Here is an 18289-nt window from a genome sequence, read left to right as displayed (position 1 = left end):
CAGGGGGCACTAAGAAGGGACTGGGAGAGCTGCAGGGTTGAACTGGGAGCACTGGGGACTATAGCAAGGGGGTTACTGGGAACACTGGGAGTTACTGGGAGAGCACGGAGGATGGCTGAGAATGCTTGGAGGACACTGGTGGCTGCTGGGGGTGTTCTGGGAGGGCCCTGGGCAGCACTGGGACCAATGGCTGAGGGGCCCTGGGCACTGGTGGCCCCGGAACGGTGTTCCCAGTGTCCCCCCACCTCCACCCAGTGTCCCCTCATGTCATCCCAAGTCCCCTCCTGTCCCCTTCCACGTCCCCAGTGTCCCCCTTGTCCCCAGCTGTGCCCTGGGGGCTTTGGGGGTCCCTGAGGATCGGGGTGGCACCCAGGGGGGACAGAGGACAGTGCTGCCCTGCTGGCCTTGGTGACACAGGGGGCCCTGCCGGGGTCCACAGGGGGATTTCTGAAGGAACCCTGACACGGCCTGTGGCTACTGCCACTCCTGGGGGTGGCCACTGGCACCCACAGACAATGGAAATGACCTGGGGACAACCCATGATGTGGGCAGTGACCTCTCCACGGTGGCCACAGGGACATGGAGTGGCCACTGGCACCCACGGCCAGTGTAAATGACCCAGGGAGGACATGGCCAGTGGCCACAGGGATGAGTTTGGTCCCTTGACCTGGCCACGAGTTGCCATGGCCCTTCCTGGTGGCCACATGCCACCGTTGAGCAGGGGACACATCACGGGGGCCATCAGTGGGGGGCAGATTTTAGGGTAAAAAATGGCAATAACAGCACCAGAAGGGCCATTGAACCCCCCACGTTCATTGTCACTGTTTGGGGGGGCAGGAGCCACATGGTGGGGAGGGGCCAGGGGAGGGACCCCACGTCCCTCCCGGTGTCCATCCATGGCTGGGGTGGGGTCACAGTCACCATGGAATGGTCTGGGGGCAAGGGACCTTCCACAGACACTTCCCGGCATGGGGCACGCCCAACTTCTATGGAATGCCATTCCAGACCCTCACAGGCAGGAATTTCTCCCTGAAATTCCACCTCAATCTCCCTTTTTCCAGCCTGAAGCCACTCCTCATGTCCTGGCGCTCCAGGCCCTTGTCCAAAGTCCCTCCCCAGCTCTTGGAACCCCTTCAGGCACTGGAAGGGGCTCTGAGGTGTCCCAGGATTGTTCCCTTCTCCATGTGGGCCACCTCAACTCTGTCCAGCCCTCTGAGCACCTCTGTGGCCTCCTCTGGACTCATGGCGTGGTCCATCTGTCCAATCCCCGTGCCCAGCTCAGTTCCAGGATGTTCTGGGGGTGGCAGCAGGTCCATGATATCGTCACCCCCCACCGTGGGCATCCCAAAGAGCCACCGAACTTCCCGGGCTCCGTTCACCCTCCGTGACACCGCGTTGGCCATCACCAGCCTCCTCCTGGACTCCCACGTGTCTCAGCACAGTTTCCAGAGGATTTTCTCCGTGATTCTGGCACTGCTCAGAGCCCTGGGTGTTCCACATGTTCCAAAGGGGGTGTTCTGTTACCCTTCTCCTATCACTGGGAACGTCCCCAAAACTTCCCGAATCTGACGGAGAGCGTCTCAGCCGCTTCCTCCAGGTCTCACCCCGGATGCTCCAACAGACCCACGGGCACAGAGGAGCCCCCAGGCCCACCCTCAAGGCCCTTCGAGGGGCAGGGACCCCCCCCTCACGCCGTGTGAGTGGAGCCGGCACCTGCAGTGTCCGGACCCGGCCACGTGCTCAGTCCAGGTTCCGGTGGTGGCAGTGGCGGCCCTGGTGGCGGCCCCGGTGGGGGCACGGGGTGGGAGGCGGCGGCGTGGCGCTCCAGGAGGGTGCGGTGGGAGAAGCCCTTGGTGCAGAGGCGGCACTGGAAGCGCTCAGGGCGGTGCGTGCGCATGTGGACGTTGAGGGAGCTCTTCTGGGTGAAGCGTTTGCAGCAGATGCCGCACTGGAAGGCGCGGACGCCCGTGTGGGTCACCATGTGCTTGAGCAGGTAGTCCCGGAGAGAGAAGGAGCGCCAGCAGATGGAGCACTGGTGGGGCTTCTCACCTGTGGACACACAAATGTGGGGCAACTGGAGTCAGTATGGGTCAGCATGGATTGGTACAGGTCAGTGTGGGTCAACAGGGGTGAGTACAGGTCAGCGTGGATTAATACAGGTCAACAGGGATCAATGTTGGTCAAACAGGGATCAATGTGGGTCAACATGGATCAATAGGGGTCAATGTACATCAATACAGGTCAACATGGATCAATACGGGTCAACATGGGTCAGTGTGGGTCAAAAGGGGTCAACGTGGATCGATGCAGGTCAACATGGGCCCAAATGGATCAATGTGGGTCAGCATGGATCAATACAGGTCAACACGGATCGATACGGGTCAATATGGGTCAGTGTGGATCAACACGGATCCATACGGATCAGCATGGATCAACGCAGATAAACATAGATTGACAACGGTCAACACAGGTCAACATAGATCAAAAGGGGTCAGTGTGGATTGATACGGGTCAGCATGGATTGATACAGGTCCATGTGGGTCACCAGGGGTCAACATGGATTGGAACAGGTCCACAGGGGTCAATGTGGATCAGCATGGGTCAACATAGATCAAAGTGGGCCAACATGGGTCAACGTGGATCAGCATGGGTCAACATAGATCAAAATGGGCCAACATGGGTCAACGTGTGTCAAGATAGTCAACAGGTCAACAAGGATTGATATGGGCAAACATGGATCAAGATGGGTCAACATGGATCAGTACAGGCCAACATGGATCAATACAGGTCAATATGGGCCAACACAGATCAACATGGGTCAACAAGGATCAACAGAAGTCAACACGGGTTAACAGAGTCAAGATGAGTCAATGTGGATCGATACAGATCAACATGGATCAACGTGTGTCAACGTGGATCGATCAGTGTAAGTCACCATGGATTGATATGGGCCACCATGGATCATCGTAGGTCAACATGGAGCAACACAAGTTGACCAGGGTCAGCACGGATTAACACAGAGTGATGAGAGTTAATGGATCAACATGGATCAAAAGGGAACAACGCGTATTGGGGAGGGTCACCATGGGTCAACAAACCAAGATGGGTCAACATGGAGCACCATGGACCAACATGGGTCAATGTGGGTGAACACAGGTGAGCAGTGGGTCAGCACAGAGTGACCTGGGACATCATGGATCCACCCAGGTCTGCGTGGGCCAAAATGGATCAACATGAAGAGATGTGAGTCAAAATGGATCAACAAGGGTCAATGTGGATCAACAGGGGCGAACGTGGGTCACCATTGGTCCAGTGAAGCCTCCAGCAGAGGCCAGTATGGGTCTGTACAGATCAGTGTGGGCCAACATTGGTCAGCACAGGTCAACATGGGTCAGCACAGGCCAACATGGGTTGGAACAGTCCAACATGGGTCAGCACAGACCAGCACGGGTTGGAACAATCCAACATGGCTCAGCGCAGGCCCGTGTGGGTCTGTACAGGCCAACATGGGTCAGCACAGGCCAACATGGGTCTGTTCAGGCCAAAGTGAGTCAACATTGGTCAGTATAGGCCAATGTGAGTCAGTATAAGCCAGCACAGGTCAGTACAGGCCAACGTGGGTCAACATTGGTCAGTATAGGCCAATGTGAGTCAGTATAAGCCAGCACAGGTCAGTACAGGCCAACGTGGGTCAACACTGGTGAGGACAGGCCAACATGGGTCAGCACAGGCCAGCCCTGGTCAGTACAAGCCAACATGGGTCAACATTGGTCAGCACATGCCAACGTGGGTCAATGGGGCTCAAGCAAGCGACATGCATTGACACGACCAGAAGGGACTGATCCAAGTCATCACGGATCGGCGCAGGACACCAGCACGAGTCATACGAGAGCCACGTGTGTCACCAAAACCCCTGCCCTGCCCTCCCCATCACGGCCCCCGTGAGCCCCCTGCTCACCTGAGTGGATGAACATGTGCTTGGTGTAGTTCTTGCGGGAGCTGAAGCTCTTCTGGCAGTGGCCGCACTGGTAGGGGGGCTGGGGGCCGCGGGGGGGCCCGGCCGGGGGCGCTGGGGGGGCCGTGGGGGCAGTGCCCCCCCCCCCACCCCCCCCTCGTGGGGGGGGGGCAAGGGGGGGGGGGGCCCAAACCCGAAGCTGTCCCCCCCCAGCGCCTCCCGGCCACGCTCGGGCCCAAAGGCGCCGCCGCCGTCGTCGCTGGGCCAGGGTGGCAGAAAAGCATCGGGAAAAACCTCGGAGGCTCCAAAAAATGGGGGGTCCGGGGCAGGGAAGGGTGGGGGGGCCACACCTGGGGGGACAACACCTTCCTGGACCCCCCCTTCATCCTCTGCCTCCTCCTCCTCCAACTCCTCCTGCTCCTCCTTGAGTGCCGGCGCCAGGCGCAGCGGCTGCCGCTGTTTGCGGCTGTGGCCGCTCGGCACCGGCTCCGAGAGGCTCTCGAGCTCCGGAGGTGGCCCCGGGGGTGACACCAGCGGTGGCCCTGGCACCTTGTGGGGCGGGGGCAGCACGGCGGGGCCGCGGCTCTGCGAGATGATCTGGGTGCACTCGTCGATGACCGTCTTGATCTGCAGCACCGAGGCGGCCGTGAGGATGTGCAGCGCCTCCGACTGGGCCACCACGAGGCTGCCGCTGTACAGGAACTCCACGAGCTGGCGCACGGCCGCCGAGGGCACCACGGGCGGCACCTCGATGGCCGAGTGGCCCAGCAGCAGCTTGTCGTGGAAGAAGGGGCTGCCGGCGGCCAGGACGCAGCGGTGGGCGCGCAGCGAGGCCTCGCGGATCCGCACGGTGACGTCGCAGAACTGCCCGGCCACGCGCTGCCCGTTGAGCGTCTCCAGCAGGGAGCGGCTGAAGTTCTGCAGGTGGATGTAGTGCACGGCCTCCGGCATGGCCGCGGGGACACGGGGATGGTGGGGATAGAGGGGAGAGAGGGGACACGGGGATGGTGGGGAGAGAGGGGAGAGAGGGGACACGGGGACGGTGGGGAGAGAGGGGACACGGAGATGGCAGTGACAGCTGGGACACGGGAATGGCCAGAGATGGTGGGGGTAGCAGGGACAATGGGGACACAGGGACGGCGTGGACACGGGGACAGTGGGGACACCGGGATAGCGGGAACAACAGGGACACTGGGACGACAGGGACAGCAGGGACACCGGGATGGCGGGAACGCTGGGATGGTGAGGACACGGGGACACGAGGCCGGTGGGGACACCGGGACGGCGGCGAGGCTGGCAGTACCTGGGGAAACAGAGGCGGGGCTGGGGACGTTCCACGGGGTGTCACCGGGGGCGGGGGACATCGCCGGGGGCCGGGGACAGCCCCTGTGACGTCACCAGGGCGTGGGGACATTGATGGGGACACGGGCGGAGACGGGGGACACCGCGTGTGACGTCACCACGCGCCGTGGACAGCGCCGATGACATCACGGGGGACCTAGGGACACCGGGCGGAATGTTCCCGACCTGTCACGACAGCCGGAACCACCCAACCCAATTCCTCCCCCTCCCTGGACCTCTCGGGATCTCCCGATCCGACCCTTTCCCCCCCACCCCCAAACCCCGGGACCCCCCGGCCCCTCCCCCACACCTCGCTCCTGCTCCCGCCGCCGCCGCCGCTCTCTGACGTCACTTCCGCCAGACCGGACCGGAAAGCGACTGTGGACCATAGAGAGTGGCGCAGTGCGCCCCCAGTGCGCCCCCCTTCCTGCCATAGAGACGGGGAGGAGCGGCCAGGGGCGGATATCGCCCCCTGGCGGGCGGGGGATTCCTCAGGGTCGCGGTTCCTTATGGCTCATCCATAGGGACCCCCGGGAGCGGGATCATCCATAGGGACCCCCGGGAGCGGGATCCTCCTAGGGACCGCAGTGGCCCCATAGACCCCCACAGGGATCCCCATAGGGACTCCAAGAGGTCTCGAGACTCCTACAGACCCTTATGGGGCCTGCATTACAGACCCCAATAGGGCCTGCACTACAGACCCCAATAGGGCTGCAGACCCTTATAAACCCCCATAGGGACCTGCAGGGTCAGGACCTTTTGGCGACCCCCACAGAGACCTCAATAAGGCTAGAGACCCCTATAGACCCCCACAGGGACCCCCACGGAGCAGGACCACCCTACAGACCCTCATAGGAACCTCCCCCTACAGACCCCTATAGACCCACACAGGGGCCCCAACAGAGCTGGAGACCCCTAATGACCCTCCCAGGTACTCCCATGGGGCCTGGAGCCCCCCACATGTCCCCCAGGGGATCCCCATAGGGCCTGGATCCCCTGCAGATCCCCCTGGGGACGCCAAAATGTCTGGAGAGCCTTATAGGGACCTCCATGGGGATTCCAATAGAGCTATATAGGACCCCTACAGACCCCCCACAGGGACCCCCATGGGGACCTCAGTGGGGTTGGAGACCTCCCGTCAATGTCTACAGGGATGCCCATAAGGTCTGGACTCCCTATAGATTCCATAGGCATGGATCCTGTAGGTATCCCTGTAGGGCTGGTATGCCCGATAGACCCCCTCAGGGATCCAGATATACCCCCCAGGGACCCCCTGTAGACCCTTCAGGGATCCCTGTAGAGCTGGCATCCCCTACAGACCCCCCAGGGATCCATATAGACCCCATAGGGTCAAACTGGCCCCTGTTGGCCGGTGTTAGTCTGTGCTCCCCCATGTTCCTTGAGCCGTGTTGGCCCACAATGGTCAGTCCATGTTGATCCATGTTGACCCACGTTGACTCCTCTTGGTCCATGTCGATCCGTGTTGATCCCTGTTGATCCGTGTTGACCCACACTGATTCCTGTTGACTCCTGTGGATCCATGTTGGTCCATGTTGGCCCCTGTCACTCTGCTCTGCTCCATTTTGACCCACGTAGACCGACCTCTGTCCATCCAGGTTGATCCGTGTCACTCCGTGTTGACTCACATTGGTCCAGTGTTGATCTGGGGAACTGTGGGGTTTGAGCTGTGTTGGCCTGTGCTGACCGGTGTCACTCCATGTTGACTTCTGTCCCTCTGTGTGGACCTGTGTCATTCCATACTGACCCACGTTTGTTGGGATGTGTTGACCCTTGTGTTGACTCACATTAATCCATGTTGATCCATGAGTTGACCCACGTTGACCCACATCAATCCATATTGATCTGTCTGTTGACCCACATTGATGCATATTGATCCCTGTGCTGACCTACATCAATCCATGTTGATCCATGTTGACCCACATTGATCCTTGTTGATCCATGAGTTGACCCACATTGATCCATGTTGATCCCTGTGCTGACCTACATCAATCCACGTTGATCTACATCAATCCATGTTGATCCATGCTAACCCACATTGATGCATGTTGATCCCTGTGCTGACCTACATCAATCCATGTTGATCCATGTTGATCCATGTTGATCCTTGTGCTGACCCACATTGATCCATGTTGACCCACATTGATCCATGCTGATCCCTGTGTTGACCCACACTCATCCATGTTGACCCATATTGATCTATGTTGATCCATGAGTTGACCCATATTGATCCATGTTGATCCCTGTGCTGACCCACATTGATCCATGTTGCTCCATGAGTTGACCCCCATTGATCCATGTTGACCCCACATTGATCCATGTTGATCCATGGTGGCCGTGTTCCTGTTGAGCTGATTTGACCCACATCACCGTGGATTAACCTGTGTTGACCCATGCTGACCTCTGCTGGTCCAGGCTGTTGGGCAGCGTTGACCCATGGTGACCTGTGTTAACCCACGTTGATCCATGCTGGCCCGTGTTGATCCCTGGTGTCCCGTGTGGACCAGTGTTGACCCATGTCACTCCATGTCTCTCCTTGTTGACCAGTGTTGACCCATGCTGACTCACGGTGATCCACATCGATCCCCGTTGTCTTATATTGACTTGACCCATGCTGAGCCATGTTGACCCGTGTTGACCTGTGTCACTCTGTGTCTCTCCAGGCTGATCTGTGTTGACCCGTGTCACTGCATGTTCTCTCCATGTTGACTGTTGTTGACCTGACCCATGTTGACCCGTGTTGACCCGTGTTGACCCATGTTGAGCCACGTGGACCAGTGTCACTCCATGTCTCTCCATGGTGATGGAGGTTGACCTGACCCATGTTGACCAGTGTAACTCTATGTCTCTCCATGTTGACCCTACTGTACAGGTGACCCCAGCAATGACCCCTTGTACGACTCCATGGCCCCCTGGGTGCAGCTGCTGCCCCCTCTGTCCCATCCAACACCAGCCCACACAGGGGGTCAGTCACTCACGTGACGTCACCGAGTGCCATCCCCACCGTGACATCACACGCAGCACTGTGACATCACCGCTGGTCCCATGCCCTGCTCCCATCACAGCCGGCACCATGAAATCACAGGTGACATCACAGATGACATCACTGTGGTTCCCACTAGCCCAACATCCCTCCCTTGGGTGGCTCCTGAATTCTGGGGGCCCTGGGTTGGTGTCCCAAAACCTGCATGCCCTCGGGCAGGGGTGACACCCTAATTCCACTGTGCCCTGGGACACCTGTCCCCTGGGCGAGAACAGCGGTGACACCCAAATTCCGGGTGCCCTAGGACACCTGTGTCCCCTCAGGTGAGGGCAACAACAGAATTTTGGGGTGGTCTGGGACAACTGTGTCTCCTTGGGTGGGGGTGACACCTGAATTCCAGGCTGTCCAGGGACACCCACGTCCCCTGGGCAAGGGTGACACTGGAATTCCAGGGTGTCCTAGGACACTGTGTCCCCTGGGGCAGAGGTGACACCCTAATTTCACTGTGCCCTGGGACACCTGTTCCCTGTGCGAGGACGGGGGTGGCACCCAAATTCGGGTGCCCTGGGACACCTGTGTCCCCTTGGTGAGAGTAACACCTGAATTCTGCTGTGCCCCGGGACACCTGTCCCCTGAGTAAGGGTGAGGGTGACACCCAAATACCGCTGTGCCCTGCGACACGTCCCCAGCAGGGATGACACCGAAATTCCGGGATGCCCTGGGAAACCTGCATCCCCTGGGCGAGGACAGCGGTGACACCCGAATTCCGGGTGCCCTGGGGCGGTGCCCCGAAACCTGTGTCCCCCCGGGCGAGGGCGGGGGTGACACCGGCTCTTGGAGCCGATGGAGCCGAACGGACCCGCCCGGACATCGGGCCCGGGGGGTGGGCGGGCTCTGTCCCCTCCCCGCGGGTACAGCCCGGGGGAGGAACGCGGTGCCACACGCGGGTCCTCCCGTGCCCGCGGCGGGGGTGGCACCGGGAGCGCCCCGGCCCCGCGTCCCACGGGCTCGGCGGCCACAGGTGAGGGACGCAGGGTCCGGAACCAACCAGGGTGGGCAGGGGACCCCCCCCACCTCAGGGTGGGCCGGGGACCCAACCCCCCTTCCCAGGGTGGGCAGGGGACCCCGGAGTCCGGGCACCCCCGACCTTCCCCCTACAACAAAGGGACCCGTCCCCGCCCGGTTTGGGGCCGGGGGTGGAGGGGGGGGTCCCAGCCTGGGGCTGATGCGGTTTTGGGGGGGAGGGGGTTATTGTAGGGTCTCTCCAAGGTCTCTGTTGCTCCAGAGCCCCCCCGGTTTGTGCCATGATGGACACGGGGGACCGGGGACGACGCGGCGCCCCCGGGCTGGCACAGGTGAGTGGGGAACCCCCAGGTGAGTGGGGGGACCCCCAGATGAGGGCGGGAGACACAGGGATGGAGTGGAGGGAACGCAGGTGGTGCGGTGGGGAGGACGCAGGGATGGGGTGGGGGGGCTCGGGTGATGGTGGGGACCCCCAGGCACCCGGGGAAGCCTCGACCCCAACTGGGAGGGTCCCAGGGGGTGGAGGAGTGGAGGGGTCCAGGCGTTTGTGGGCTCCCGGCCCCGCCTTTGGCTGGGGAGCCCCGGCGCCCCATCCACGGCCCCCCTGGCCCCCCGCCAGCCCCCGGCCTGGAATTGGGACACGGGGCGGGGACAGGGACACAGCGGCCGCGAGCCCTTGGCGCCCCTCCCCCCCCGTGGGAACGGACACATCCCCCCCATCCCTCCCCCGCTCCCCCCGACCCCCCAAACTGCTCCCCCGAGGGGACCTGTGAATGTTCATTCCCCCCAAGCGCTCTGAGGGGGTCCCCGGATTCCTGGGACCCCCTGGACATCTGGGTCCCTCCAGACTCCTGGGACCCCCAAACATCTGGGACTTTCCAGACCCCTGGGGCCCCCCAAGCACCTCATTCTCCCCCGGACTTTGGGATCCCCCCAAACCTACAGGACACCCCGGATTCCCGGGAACCTCCTGGACCCCTGGGCCCCTCGAACTCTGGGGATCCCCCAGACTTTGGGACCACCTCGGACTCCCGGGACCCCCAACACCTGGGACCCCCCCAAGGACCTGGGACCCTCCTGGACTCTGAGACCCCTCAAACACCTGGGACCCCCCCAAGGACCTGGGACCCTCCTGGACTCTGAGATCCCTCAAACACCTGGGACCCCCCAGACATCTGCCCCACCCCCCCAAACTTTGGGACTCCCTGGGTATTTGGGACCCTCCGGACACCTGGGAGTCCCAGAATTCCTGTGACCCCCTGGACACGTGGGGTCCCTCAGACCCCTGGGATTCTCTGGACCCCCAGGAAACCCCGGACATCTGGGAACCCCTGGACACCTGGGACCCCTCTGATTCCTGGGAACCTCGAACTCTTGGGACACCCCAGACTTTGGGAGTCCCTCGGACCCCTGGCACCCCCAGCACCTGGGACCCCTCAGACTTTAGGACTCCTCCGGTCCCCTGCGACCCCCTGGATTTTGGGTCCCCCCAAAATTTGCCCCCCCCCCCCCCCCCCGCAGGCCCAGCACCGCCGGGAGCTGGAGGAGGAGCTGCGGGACCTCAGCAGCCAGGTGGGCGGGGCTTGCTGGGAGGGGCGGGGCCAGCATCTGTCAGTCACAGAATGCCCCCGCCTCTTGCTGAGGAGGGGGTGGGGCATATGACTGTCAATCACCCAGGTGGGCGGGGCACGGGCCCACCTGTAACTATGGGGGCAGAGCTTGGAGCTGTCCATCATATGGGGGCGGGGCCTTCCACCCAGAGGCGTGGTCTGGGGCTGTCAATCACCCCCTGCCCAACCAGGTGGCGGCACTGGGGCGGAGCCTGGCGGCAGAACGTGGGCGGAGCCTGATGGAGGGCGGGGCCCTGAGGGCGTTGGAGATCGCGGTGGGCGGAGCCCAGGCACGGGTGGGCGGAGCCTGTCGGGCACTGGACAGGGCCAATGAGCGCCTGCGCCTGCAGCAGGTGGGCGGGGCCGGGGGTCTGAGGGGGCAGAGCCTCGGACAGGGGTGTGGTTAGAGGGGGCGTGGCCTGTGGGGGAGGCAGGGCTTAAAAGGGTGGGTGGGACATGGGCAGAGGTGTGGCCTGGGAGGGGGAGGAGCCTCTGGCAGGGGGTGTGGCTGAGGTGGGGCAAAGAGGGTGTGGTCAGGGGTGTGGTCTGTGAAGGAGGTGGGGCTTATGAGAACAGGCAGAGCTTTTTGGAGGGGGGGTGGGGGGGGGGGGGGGTGGGGCCTGAGGGGGTGGAGCCCCATCATGGGTGGAGTCAGGGTGTGGGTGTGGTCATGATGGGGCTAAAGGGGGCGTGGTCTGAGGGTTGTGTGGCTGTGAATGAGTGGTGGAGCAGTGGGCAGGGCCAGGTGTGTGGGCGTGGCCTGTCCCAGAGCCCTCCCCTCCGCAGGAGGCAGGGCAGCTGCTGTGGGCGGAGCTGGAGGCTGCTCGTGCTGCCAAGGCGGGGGCAGAGCTCCGGGCACAGGAGGCGGAGTCTCAGTGCCTGGCCCGAGGGGTGGAGCTGGAGCAGTTGCGGCAGGTGGGCGGGGCTAAGACGAGGGGCGGAGCTTAGTGCAAGGGGTGGGGCTACTGCAGCTGCGGGTGGGGCTAAGGACCAATGGCGTGGGGCTATTGCAGCTGCAGGTGGGGCTAAGGACCAATGGGGTGGGGCTATTGCAGCTGTGGGTGGGGCTAAGGACCAATGGGGTGGGGCTATTGCAGCTGTGGGTGGGGCTAAGGACCAATGGGGTGGGGCTATTGCAGCTGCGGGTGGGGCTAAGGACCAAAGGGGTGGGGCTATTGCAGCTGTGGGTGGGGCTAAGGACCAAAGGGGTGGGGCTATTGCAGCTGCGGGCGTGGCTATGGTGGTGGGTGGGGCTATTGCAGCGGGCGTGGCTCGGGGGTGTGTCCATGCTGGCCCTGCCCACAGGCGGTGCGGGCGGCCCAGCATTCCCGGCGCCGGGCGGAGCAGGAGCGCGACCACGTGGCTGCAAAGGTGGGCCACGCCCCCCGCCCCAGGTGAGCATGGCCGCGCCCCCTCCCTGGCCACGTCTCCTTCCAGTGTGTCCCCTATAATCCCAATGTTCCCTATAGCCCCTATAACTCCCATGTGTCCCTGTAGCCCCCATCTCTCCCCTATAGCCCCTCTCTGTCCCTGTGGCCCCTGTAAGTCCCCTATGGATGTGTCCCCTGTAGCCCCTATATGTCCCTACTGTCCCCACGTGTCCCCTACAGCCCCCATGTCCCCTACAGCCCCCATGCTGGGGACCCCGGGGGGCTGCAGGCGGCGCTGGAGGAGCTGCGGGAGCACAACCGGGGCCTGCGGGAGCACCTGAACCAGCGGCTGGGCCAGGTGGGGACACGGGGGACACCTATGGGGACATGGGGGGGCACGGGGAGCAGCGGCGGGGGGCGGGTGGGTGACGAGAGGCGCCCATGGAGTGTCTGGGGGGTGGTGACAAGCAGGCACCTGTGGGGGCAGGGGGGCACCTGCGGGGGGAGGTGGGCAGGTGAGGGTGCCGTGGGTGCACCTTTGGGTCCATAGGGACCGTGTGGGTGCCATGCGGGTGCCATGGGGACAGGTTCGGGCTCTGACCCCCCTTTCCCGCAGGTGGAGGAGCTGCGGCGGGCGCTGGTGGCCGCGGGCATGCGGGCACGGGAGGCGCAGGGGGCGTGGGCCCGGCTGGCACAGGAGCAGCGGCTGCTGCGGGAGCGGCTGCAGCACCCCCGGGACCCCCCCGCGCCCCCCGAGCCCGCCCTGCGCGCCCGCTGCGCCCACCTGCAGGAGCTGCTGCAGCGTGAGGCGGGGTCAGCGGGCACGGGGGGCACGGGGGGCACCCGGAGGGCCCCAAGGTGGTCCCCAGATGGTCCCAGCGTGATCAAGGGTGGTCTTGGGTGGTGCCAGGGTGGTCCCAGAGAGTCCTGGGGTGACCCAGGGTGGTCCAGGGGGATCTTGGGGTGGCACCAAGGTGGCCCAGGGTGGCTCAGGGGAGTCCAAGGTGACCCAGGGATTTCCCATCGTGGTTCAGGTGACCTTGGGTGGTCCAGGTTGATTCAGGGTGGCCCAAAGGTGGTCTTTGGTGGTCCCGGGGTGGTCCCCAGATATCCCAGGACAGCCCTGTCCCACATGTGTCACCGGCCATGGGTCACTCTGTGAGTGACGTGGGGTGACATGGGTGTCCCCTGGTGACAAGGTGTGGGTGACCCTGTCCTGGGTGGCCGAGGGTCCCTCTGTGGGTCCCTCTGTGGGTCACTCCATGGGTGACAGAGGTGTCCCCTGGTTGCAGGGCGCGGGTGGCCCTGTCCCGGGCCGCGCGTGTCACCAGCCGGCGCCTGCGGGTGTTGGTGGCCGAGGCGGAGGAGCAGCGGCTGCTGGGGGAGCGCTACCGGCTGCAGGTGGGGACAGCACCCACTGTCACCCATTGTCACCTGCTGCCACCGTGTGTCCCCTTCTGTCACCCACTGTCACCTCCTGTCACCGCCTGTCTCTCCCTGTCACCTTGTGTCACCATGTGTCACCACACATTATCGCCTGTCACCCTCTGTCACCATGTGTCACCTCCTGTCATCACCTGTCACCCTCTGTCACCCTCTGTCACCTCCTGTCACCTCCTGTCAGCCCCTGTCAGCAGCCCACGTCACCTGCTGTCACCTACTGTCACCCTCTGCCCCCTTCTGGTATCCTCTGTCACTTGTCACCCCCGTTACTTCATGTCACTCTCTGTCGCCCTGTCCGCCTCCGTCACCCTGTCACCCTCTCTGTCCCCCTCTGTCACCTGTCACCCCCATTATCTTGTGTCACCTCCTGTCACCCCTGTCACCCTCTCTGTCACCCTCTCTGTCCCCCTCTGTCCCCCTCTGTCACCTGTCACCCCCATTTTCTCATGTCACCCCCATCACGCTGTCACCCTGCAGCTTCCCTGTGCCCCCACGTGCCCACGTCCCAACACCCGATGGCACCACGTCCCTGTGTCACCTGGGCCCCATGTCCCATAACCCCCTGTCCCCATGTCCCCAGTGTCCCCAGTGTCCCTCTGTCCCCTTCAGGCCCGTGCCAGCGAGGCTGCAGGCCGGCTCCTGGCTGACCAGGTGGCCGCGGTGGCCGCGGGGACGGCCCAAGCGCTGGCCCAGGGCCACCACCTGCGCCGGGAGCTCGAGGACGTCGGGGATGGGGCCGCGGCCACTGCCCGACACGTGGCTGTGCTCAGGACACGCCTCAGGTGGGGACAGTCCCCTATGGGCCCCTATAGACCCCATGGGCTTGTTATGGGGTGGGGGGGGCTCTCTAGGGGTTCTATGGGGTTAATGGGATATTGCGGGGTTCTATGGGGGCTCTACAGGGTTTATGGGATACTGGGGAGTTCCATGAAGGTTCTGGGATGCTGGGGGTCCCCAGGGGAGCTCTATGGGTTTATGGGATGTTGGGGTTCTCCGGGGAGGTTATGGGATTGGGAATCTCTATAGGAGCTCTCTGTGGGGTTACAGGATGGGGGAGGGCTCTATGGGGGTTCTGGGATCCTGGGGATCCCCTGGAGGGTTCTATGGGGTTTATGGAATGGGGGGCTCCATGAGGGCTGTCTGGGATATTGGGGGTCCCCAGGAGGGCTCCATGGAGTTTATGGGGTGTTGGGGGTCTCTGTGGGATTTATGGGCTATTAGGGGCTCTATGGAATTTATGGGATGTTGGGGGTGTCTGGGGGTCTCACCACCCCTCGGTGCCCCCCAGGTGTGACCCCATGAACCTGTCCCGCACGGTCCGGCGGATGCTGCGGGATGGGGACGACGACTCCGAGGACAGTGGGGACAGCGAGGACGGCGGGACGCCCCCTGCCACCCCCCTCAAACCTGCCCCCGGCGCCTGGGGGGGGCTCGGCCCAGCCCCCAGCACTGGGGGAACCCCTTGAATCCCCCGGGACCCCAAAGCCCGCCCAGGGCCCCCCCTCTCGTGGGGGGTTTTTGGAGGGGCTGTTTTTTGTTGGGGGGAGGGTCCCCAACTCATTAAAGTGCCTTCGAGAGGGTCTCGCTCTTGAGTGGCCCTGGAGGACTTGGGGGGGTCCCAAAATCCCCCGAGCCCATCTGGGCCGGGATCGAACCACGCCCCAAAACACAGTTTGGGGATCCCTTTTGGGGGATCCCCCTTTCCCGTGCCACAGTTTGGGGCTGCTTGAAAATATTCTGGAGTCACAGGTTGGGGGGAGCTTGAAAGCCCTCAAATCCCCCAGAAGCTGTCGGGGGGGGCCTCAAAACCATCTTTATACCAATTAGGGGGTGCTGAAACCCCTCAAAACCCCCCGAGACCCCCCAAAACCCGCTGGGGGGGATCCCAAAACCCTCTTTACCCCGATTGGGGGGGTTGAAACCCCCTAATAAACCCCCACAATCCCTCCAAACCCCCCACAGTCTGGCCGGCGGGGGGGAAAAAACCCTTTTTACCTCAACTGGGGGCGGTGAAAGCCCCCAAAAGCCCCCAAAAGCCCCCAAAAGCCCCAAAGGCCGTGGGGAGGGGCCGCGGAACGCCCGCGGTGGGGGCGGGGCTTGAATGGTTAATGAGGTGAGGGCGCGACCCCGTCGGCCAATAGCAGCGCGGGATGCAAATGAGGCGCGGCTCGGGGGCGTGGCTCCCCGCCCACATCGGAGTGGCAGCCAATGAGGAGAAGGGGCGGGGCGGGCGGGCGTGGGGTGGGTGTGCGGGGGTTGTTCTCGCGGAGTTGCAGAGTCTCGCGAGAGTTCAGGGGAGGCCGCGGCGGCGGCGGGATGGGAGCGACGAGGTGGGGCCGGAACGGGGCGGGGGGTGGAAAAGGGGGAAAAATGGGGAAAAGGTGGGAAAAGGGGCGGCCTGGGATCGGGAGAGAACACGGGGAGGGGGTTCCGACTATTGGGGGGAGATGTCAGGTCCCGGGAGGGGCGGTGGTGGGAGAGAGGGGAGACAGGCCCCGGGTGGGGGGAAATGGGGGGACACACACGGGGATGGTGTCCCCCCGGGGAGGGGTCCGGCCGTGGTGGGGAGGGGTCCGGCTGTTGGAGGGGGGTCCGGCTGTTGGAGGGGGGTCCGGCCTCGGAGAAGGGTGTGGGGGGGGTGGGGGGGCACGGCGAGTGAGATCCGACCAAGGGCGGGGGCCCCGGGCGGATTTTGGGGCTGACGCCACGGGGGTTTGCAGGGTGTCTGGGCTGGTTGGGTGGCGCGGAGGAAGCGTGGAATTTTGGGGAGGGGGCGTCTCGGCCCTGTGACACCCTCCCTTCCCCCAGATGCCCCGTCACTGCTCCGCCGCCGGCTGCTGCACCCGGGACACCCGCGACACCCGCGGCCGAGGCATCTCCTTCCACCGGTGGGTGCCCCCCGAGACCCCCGGGGCAGGGACACCACCCCCCCCGAGCAATGGGCTGTCCCAGCTGTCACCCCCCGCTTAGCACTGGGCTGTCACAGGGGTGCGCGTCCCCTCCCTTAGCAATGGGCTGTCCCAGCTGTCACAGGTGTGCATCCCCCCTTAGCAATGGACTGTTCCAGGTGTGTGTTCCCCCTTCAACAATGGGCTCTCCCAGGTGTGCGAGTTCCCGCTCTCCCCCCGTTTTTTAGCAATGGGCTGTCCCAGCTGTCACCCCCACCTTAGAACGGGCTGTCCCAGGCGTGTCCCCCTCCCTTAGCAATGGGCTGTCCCAGGTGTGTCTATTCCGCCCCCCCATTTGTGGGATGGCTCAGCCCTGTGCCCTTTAACAGGACCTGCCTGGACTGTTCCATTTCCAGGTGTGTGGGGGGAGGAAGGTGTCATTCAGCTCTGCAGAAATGGGGTCAGGTGTGCGGGGGGAACTGCAGCCTCGCAGCTCACCTGTGTCACTTGTGTGACCTGTGTCACCTGTGTGACCTGTGTTCCCCTATCCTGTGTCTTCCCTGCGTCCCCCCATGCCTGCCATGACCCCCTGTGACCTCTGTACCCCCGTTGTCCCTCCATACCCCTTGTCCCTCCCATAACCCACGTCCTCCCCTGTGACCTGGGTGCCCCCCGTGTCCCCTCTGTATGACCTGTGTCCCCTCATGTCCCCATCTTCTCGTGTCCCCTCACGACCTGTGTGCCCCACGTCCCACTTCCCCCCATATCTCTCTCTTTCTCCCCATGTCCCCTCCCACTCCTGTGTCCCGTTGTCCCCCTGTGTCCCTCTGTCCCTCCCATGTCCCCGTGTCCCCCAGGCTGCCCCGGAAGGACGATCCCCGCCGGGTGCAGTGGCTGGAGAACAGCCGGCGCCGGGACCCCTCGGGCGAGGGCCGCTGGGACCCCACCTCCAAATACATCTACTTCTGCTCCCAGCACTTCGAGAGCTCCTGCTTCGAGGTAGTGGGCTACAGGTGAGGCCAGGGGGCTGCAGGTGGGGCTCCAGGTGAGATCCAGGCTCCGGGTGAGGCTCCAGGGGCTATGGATCACCCCGACCTTCTCCTGTGAAGGGTTTTGGGGCTCATCCCCCCCCCCCCTTCCCCCAGACCCTTGAACCTTCCCTGGAGTTTGGGGGCACCCCAAGCACATGCCCCAAGGTGTTTGGGGCCACCCAGGGACTCCCAGCAAGGGATGGGGACACCTCAGGGACCCCCAGCAAGGAGTTGGTGACACCCCAGGGGAGCCCCTGTGATGTGTCACGGACATGCCAGGGAACTGGGGACACCTCAGGGTGTCCCAAAGACCCCACTGTGAAGTATTGGGGACAACCCAGGGACCCTCCTCTGACCCCAGAGGTGCCTCGTGAGGGGTTGGGGACACCCCAGGGCCCTGGGGGTGCCAGAGCACCCTGAGGGACCCCCCCCCCAGAGCCCCCTCCCCATTTCCCCTTGCAGGCCACAGACCCCCCAGGTATTTCAGGAATCCCCTCAGGGATTTTTAGGTGCCCCAAGATCTTCCCTGGAGCTTGGGGGGCTCCCAGGACATTGGGAGGCTTCACCCTGAAGACTCTTGACTTAAAGGACCTCCTGGGGATCACCCCCAGGTTTTGGGGTCCCCCC

General features: G+C 63.5%; 3 protein-coding genes across 7 annotated transcripts in view; 2 read left to right on the top strand and 1 right to left on the bottom strand.

Annotated features, from left to right (window-relative positions):
* Window positions 1–792: 792 nt before the first annotated feature.
* On the bottom strand, window positions 793–5682 carry LOC121672614 (zinc finger and BTB domain-containing protein 45-like). Its single transcript, XM_042045336.1, is given in 4 exon segments — window positions 793–2049; window positions 3959–4108; window positions 4111–5258; window positions 5607–5682. Coding segments are annotated over 3 exon segments (1308 nt in total). The 5' UTR covers window positions 4907–5258; window positions 5607–5682; the 3' UTR covers window positions 793–1687.
* Window positions 5683–8946: 3264 nt separating this feature from the next.
* On the top strand, window positions 8947–15323 carry LOC121672616 (myosin-14-like). Of its 5 annotated transcripts, none has more exons than XM_042045339.1 (11): window positions 8947–9318; window positions 9583–9652; window positions 10842–10892; window positions 11122–11283; window positions 11717–11845; window positions 12236–12324; window positions 12541–12658; window positions 12917–13113; window positions 13593–13701; window positions 14353–14525; window positions 15032–15323. In XM_042045339.1, exons 1-11 carry the CDS (start codon window positions 9011–9013, stop codon window positions 15207–15209), a joined length of 1584 nt encoding a protein of 527 aa, XP_041901273.1. In that variant the 5' UTR covers window positions 8947–9010; the 3' UTR covers window positions 15210–15323. The 5 variants fall into 5 exon arrangements, with proteins under 5 accessions (XP_041901273.1, XP_041901274.1, XP_041901276.1 ...); XM_042045340.1 differs by having other exon boundaries at window positions 8959–9318; window positions 12559–12658; XM_042045341.1 differs by having other exon boundaries at window positions 9116–9318; window positions 9555–9652.
* Window positions 15324–15998: 675 nt separating this feature from the next.
* The window catches only part of LOC121672613 (THAP domain-containing protein 7-like), a 3789-nt gene continuing 1498 nt past the window's right edge, over window positions 15999–18289 (top strand). The window contains exons 1-4 of the mRNA XM_042045335.1: window positions 15999–16073; window positions 16552–16631; window positions 17489–17644; window positions 18274–18283. Of these exons, the coding sequence (XP_041901269.1) occupies window positions 16552–16631; window positions 17489–17644; window positions 18274–18283 (246 nt within the window). The 5' untranslated portion in view covers window positions 15999–16073. The remainder of the gene's footprint in view (window positions 16074–16551; window positions 16632–17488; window positions 17645–18273; window positions 18284–18289) is intronic.

This window comes from Corvus kubaryi, unplaced genomic scaffold (assembly GCF_017639235.1).
Source record: "Corvus kubaryi isolate FWS band 111438036 unplaced genomic scaffold, C.kubaryi_AGA036_p1.0 63116, whole genome shotgun sequence".
Taxonomy (NCBI): domain Eukaryota; kingdom Metazoa; phylum Chordata; class Aves; order Passeriformes; family Corvidae; genus Corvus; species Corvus kubaryi.
Note: the sequence above shows the minus strand (reverse complement) of the source record. Positions and strands in the feature narration are given on the sequence as shown.